We start from the raw sequence: 6,022 nt of genomic DNA, 5'->3' as shown, positions 1-6,022 counted from the left end.
GTTCCATGTTTATTGTTTATTTTATGAACTTATTTTATTACAAAGTGGTCATTTGAGTTTCTATCACAGCGTCACGCACACAAATTGTATATATATATATATATATATATATATATATTGATTGTATTTTATTGATTATGAATTGGTGTAAATGATAAAATCCGTGGCGGTACCGCCGGACTGTTTTCTGCGCATGCGCGCTGGCTGGGTGTAGTCAGGAGCGCGTATTTTTTTTCCCCCCTTTGGGTTTTTTTTTTTTCTTCTTCTTGATGGCGGTGGACACAAAGAGCTGAGGCAGAACTCGGAACCAGGACAACCCGGAGGACGAGCTCTGGTCCCGTCTGCAAACACAGGAAACCCGCCCGGAGCTCCGGACCGAACTTTCCGCATGTTCTCAGGCGTTCGCGCAGGAATCTGTCGGTAACCGCAAAGTTACCGCAAACTTCGGACGAGCTGCTGCGGGAGAGTCGAACCGCGACCGCGAAGACTTTTGTCCCAGAAGGACCTCGAGGACTGAAAATGAGCTGGATCCTGCTGCGGGTTCTGGCTGCGTGGCTGTGCGTGGCGGCGCGTGTCCGCGGGGCCATGGACGAGTGTTCGGACGCGCACGGGCGACCGCATCGCTGCATGCCGGAGTTCGTCAACGCCGCCTTCAACGCCACCGTGGTGGCGACCAACACCTGCGGCTCCCCGCCCGAGGAGTACTGCGTCCAGACCGGGGCCACCGGCGTCACCAAGTCCTGCCACATCTGCGACGCCCGGGACCCCCGGAACCAGCACGGGCCCGTCTACCTGACGGACTACAACAACCAGCAGGACACCACCTGGTGGCAGAGCCAGACCATGCTGGCGGGGATCCAGTACCCGAACACGGTCAACCTGACGCTGCACCTCGGTAAGAGCCGAACCTCCGGGGGGAAACGCGCGCTTTGACTTCTGGACCCGGTTCCTTCGACCGGCTCGGGTTCGACGGCGTGACTGCGGGTGTTTTTAAGAACCGCAAGAAAGTTTTCTTTTATTCGGCAAACACTTCTGTCAACCAACAATCTTTTAATCCGGTAATAATCCGCGATAAGAACCCGACGATGTTTCACATTTTTAACCTCCATCAAACGTCCAAAACAAATTCGGTGTCCAGGCTTTTCCTGATTATTGATTTATTTGAATTTTATATTGGATTCTTAACATTAATGCGATTTAAATTTAATTGCAAATTATTTGCTTTTAAATTGTAACTAGAATTTGACAAAATGTTTTGTTTGCGTTCATGACAGGTGTGTTTGCTTGATGACGTCAGCGGTAATACATCTGATGTTTGTCAACTTTTAAATCGGGTTTGGCTTCTTTAGAGCTTTTTAAATTTTTTTTTATTTTTTTTTATTAATGAGCCTGTAATTAATACAGACCGAACAGAGGAGAACTTCTGCTGTTTTGTCTCTAATTTCTTTGTCATCTTAAATATGTCTGAAAACATGGAGATGGCTGTTTGATGCCACATTATTAGGCACATATGGAATTTTATTTATTTATTTTTAATTTCTTGATTAGTTTTTGTGTGAGCTTCTGCGTTTTAGGGCTGTAAAGAGCCTTTTAAAATGTTTTCTGTTTCAGCTGGAAGCTGCTGACTGATGAAGGACTTGGTCTTGAGAGGTTTTTGCTGGGATGTGGTGGGTTGGTGGGTTTAAACTTTGTCTTTTACCCTTTTTTTTGTGTATCATTTGTGTTGCACTGGGCCCTGATGCTGTGACAGCAGAGGCATCAGAAGGTCTCCAGTCAGCCACTGGAGCTCCCATCCCCTGTAGTGTTGATGTCTTGGTGGCTCCCCTCACTTAGTTTTTGAAGACATCCTGTTTGCGATTGATTTCACTTGACTACAACACAAAGTTCTTAATTCCTGAAATTTTTTTTAGAGGACAGCTGGCTGTGAAGGCATTTTATTCCTTTTTAATCTCTGTTTCACTCTGTGGTTCTTTAAAGTCTTTTTGCGTCCTGTTTGTGGGCGTGTCCTGTGTGGCGAGTCCCGGCTGTGTGTTCTTGGACATTCCCGAGTGCTGCAGTCTGCAGCCTCGGGTAATGAATTCTTTAAATGACACACGGCTTGCTGCCGCCCGGGCTCCTGCAGGAACTGACGTCAGAGTTCCAGCAGACGATTTAGTTTTCAGTTTTGTTGAGAAATGACTCAGGTTTGGAATCAAAATCAGATGAGGATCCGAATATAAAGCCACAAATCCAGATTTAAAAATTCTCATCCCATGTATAAAATTTCAAGTTTGACGTTTGGTTACTCAGATTCAGATAAAACTTAGAATTTCTGAAATTTTCAGATTGTAAAGTAACTGTCTGAGTCCCCTGAAACCCTCCCCCCCCGCAGTAGTCGCCGTGTTGAATTTGCTGCACTGGATTCATGGCTTCAGGTTCAAGTTGTTTCACGTGCGTCCACTCGTTCCTGAGCAGGAAGTGTGAAGGTCTGAGGTTGAACTCATCCTGATCCAGTTCCCACACTGAGCTCTGAGCTTATCCCACAGTCCCCCCCCAACACATGTTGCAGTTGGTGTCATTTTGAACAGCTGGTCACTCTGGATTGTGTGTGTGTGACATTTTCTGGGTGTTTGGGAACACCTGGAGGAACATCAGTTTTCCCACACTGACAAACTTGTTGTCCACTTTGTCTGAAGGGGATTAAAAAAAAAACAAGTCCAACCCTCCACACCATGACCCCAGGTCATGACACCAGAACATGATGTCATACAACAGCGTCAGATGACCCAAGAACACGCTGTGACTCCCTGATGCTCAGACGTGTCGGGACAAATGGAGCCCGACCTAATCCCAGAAAATGACCTCGGAAAACATGTATAGGACCGAGTCTAAGATTTGTGCTCCTGACCCTTGGTGGCCCGTCACTGTACATCCAGACTTCAAGTCCAGCATAGGAGCGTGCACTCATGCTGTGTTTCCCCACAGATCTGCCTTGGATGGCAACCACCCAGGCAGACAACTGGTTCATCTCAACGTCTCCTAAGTAACCATCTGTCTGCTGCTTGTTCGGCTGGCCGGGTGGAAAGGTGGGCGTGTCCTTAATTTAAACCTGGATCCAACAAAAAGAAAAACAAAAGTCTGCATCCCAACAGTCTGTTGGAATTGTCACCTTGATGGCATTAAAGGTATTGAACATATGAACCTCCTGTGGCTGAACCGCTGAAGAGTTGCCCATCACCGTATCAAACCTCTGAATCATGCATCTTCACGTGGATCCAGAATCCTGGGGCCATGTCGGGAATTCAGAGTTTTCCAGAGATGTTTTCTGGTGGCAGCAGCTCCCCCTCTGCTTCAAAGGCAGCTCACTATCGGAGGAGTAGGAGGAGGAGGAGGAGGAGGAGCAGCCCTATCAGCTCATCTCCTGTCTTTGTGGAGGTGGAGGGGGGTCTTCAGGAGCAGGATTAGGCTCTTAGTCCAGACAGGTCTGGACGTGTCTCTCTAACAGTCAAACACTCCACTTGCAGATGTTTTTTCTTTCAGTCTTCTGATCAGATGTTTTTTCTCATTTTCATCTTGATGCTGACGCCACGTTTATTTTGTAGAAAACTTTCAAAGTTGTTTAAAAAAAAAAACAGGAAAAATTTGGTGTTGTGATGTCATAAAGTAGTGACAATAAAAGCCTTTAAGTCCTTCAGCTGCTTCCTTATTTTCACTGGGGGGTCGTCAGAGCAGATCTGAGGCAGGTCTGCAGGTTGAAATCTCCAAAACTCACATGTTTTAGACGATGCATCTGTGGTTCATACGTTTGATACGTTTGTGGACGAAGCTTCAGTGGTCCAGCAGTGTTGGAGGTGGACCTCCAGAGGGATGTGCATCTTTGTAGTCAGCCTGTGAACCTTTTCAGTGACCCTCGAGTCTCACGCACGCACACACACAGAGAGACGGGTTATGAGGGAAGACGTGGACGAGTTGTTACTGAAGGTCGGTGTCACTGAAAACTGAAGCTGTTTGAACTCGAGGAAGCTCCAGACTGGACCTGCTTTTGTCCATGTCTCTGTCCCTGTAAGAAAGTAGAAGTGAACACGGGGGGCGTGGCTGTGCACGGGGTTGTGTAAGGCGTCAGGTGCTGTGATTGACAGCGTGACGTTTGCGTTGCTGTCAACACGCTAACATCTGGATTTCCTCTGATTACAGCTTCGTGTGTGCAAATAAACACGGTCTCTCCTCCGGATCTGTGCTGGCGACGCCGTAGCTGCACATTAGTGCTCTCGCCGCACCGACTCGTTTGTTCCACCCCTGAGGGCTGTGTCGTGGTTTCAGCTGTTTATGGCACATGTTAGAGTTGACGGTTTGTATTCTGCTGCAGACTGTGTTTTAATTTGAGGCTTATTAAGTTTTCATGTGCGGTTCCTGTTTTTAGGTGCCCGCTGAGCCATTTCCTGTCCAGGTGTGTTATTTCATTGACGGCTCTGCTGGCGTATCTCATTAAGAGTCAGCACGGTGCTCAGAGGCACATCAGCAGGAACTGTTCAGGTGAAAGCAGCTAGACATGCAGACGGCGTGTTGTCCACCCGTCAGCGCTAATGGGAACTGTTTGATGTGCGCGGTACACAAAGTGCAGAATCTTAACATTTTTAACGGAGCAGAAAAATCTGGTTTCAGAGCAGCGGCCGTTACCTGGGTTACAAATAGGCCACAAACACACATGTTGTTAGTGCGAATCTGATTTATTACTGTGTGTGTGTGTGTGTGTGTGTGTGTGTGTGTGTGTGTGTGTGTGTGTGTGTGTGTGTGTGTGTGTGTGTGTGTGTGTGTGTGTGTGTGTGTGTGTGTGTGTGTGTAAGATAACTCGTAACCAGATGGACGTATTTCCTTTGAACTTGGTTTGGCTGTTACTCAGACAGATGGTGAGAGGTGATCAGATTTTGGAGCAGTTTGGTCAAAGGTCAGAGGAAACATGGTACAAAAACTTTTTCTTTTTTTTTTTTGGTATCTCAACAAAGAAGTCCAGATGGATGATCTAAAGCAGTGGTGTCCAAACTGTTCCAGAAAGTGCCGAGAGGATGCATGTTTTTTTTTTCCAGCCACTGACTCCAGCAGGTGATTTGACTGATGATGTCATCCCACCTACTCAAAGTGATGTTAATCAGTCAAATCACCTGCTGGAGTCAGTGGCTGGAAAAAAAAAACATGCATCCTCTCGGCACTTTCTGGAACAGTTTGGACACCACTGATCTAAAGTGTATATATTGATCAGCAGGATGTTTTTGATTGATTATTGTGAACACTGTCATGATGTGGTCTGAAACATGGTTCCAGGTCGATGGTTACGTGTCTGTTGTTATCGCAGCGTACAGCGTGTGGTCTGAATCAGCCCCCCCAACGACTTTCTTTTGACCTTTTCTTTCATCATTCTGAGGGCTGACGTGGACTCGTTTCATGTTGGCTTAGACTAAACATGTCTGTGATCCCATCTGCTGGTCTTGAAGTGGGGGGGGGGGGGCCCTCTTATCTGCTTCCATGAGTTTAATCTGGTTTCTTCACTCAGGATGAGTCTCTGGTTTCAGCGGCGGAAAGTTTATTAATGCTAAGAAATCAAGGTCCAGGATTGCACCAGAACTAAAGCTGGCACTGGACACGAGCACGATTGTGGATCCGGTTGTCTGCAGTTCTCACTTTCAGAACCTTTTTTGTCGTTTTGAAGAGAACTTATACTCATAATTCTCTGGTTCATCCAGTTATTAAAAAACAAATGTTTTTACTTCCTGTTTTGTTGTTGATGTCATCAAACTCAATTTTTAAGTTTTCTGTTAAAAGTCTCTCTGACTCGGGGTCTCATTTATGATGTCACATCTTTGTGGAGGTTAACTCGACTATCCAGCTCTGTTTGACCTTTGACCTCTCAGCAGATTCTCAGAGTAAAGTGTTTCTTCTGTGCCACGGATCAGGATGCCGCTGTGGGAACTTGGACCCGAGCGGTTCCTGAAGGTGATGTTTGTCCAGATTCTGATTTGCTGAGTCCAGGAAGTAAGTCATTGCCCCG

At 46.6% G+C, this 6,022-nt stretch overlaps 1 protein-coding gene across 1 annotated transcript in view; it reads left to right on the top strand.

Moving 5' to 3' along the window:
* Positions 1 to 515: 515 nt before the first annotated feature.
* The window catches only part of lamc1 (laminin, gamma 1), a 76,497-nt gene continuing 70,990 nt past the window's right edge, over positions 516 to 6,022 (top strand). The window contains exon 1 of the mRNA XM_034183469.1: positions 516 to 895. Coding sequence (XP_034039360.1) covers positions 520 to 895 — 376 coding nt within the window. The 5' untranslated portion in view covers positions 516 to 519. The remainder of the gene's footprint in view (positions 896 to 6,022) is intronic.

Source organism: Thalassophryne amazonica, chromosome 12 (genome assembly GCF_902500255.1).
Source record: "Thalassophryne amazonica chromosome 12, fThaAma1.1, whole genome shotgun sequence".
Taxonomy (NCBI): domain Eukaryota; kingdom Metazoa; phylum Chordata; class Actinopteri; order Batrachoidiformes; family Batrachoididae; genus Thalassophryne; species Thalassophryne amazonica.
Note: the sequence above shows the minus strand (reverse complement) of the source record. Positions and strands in the feature narration are given on the sequence as shown.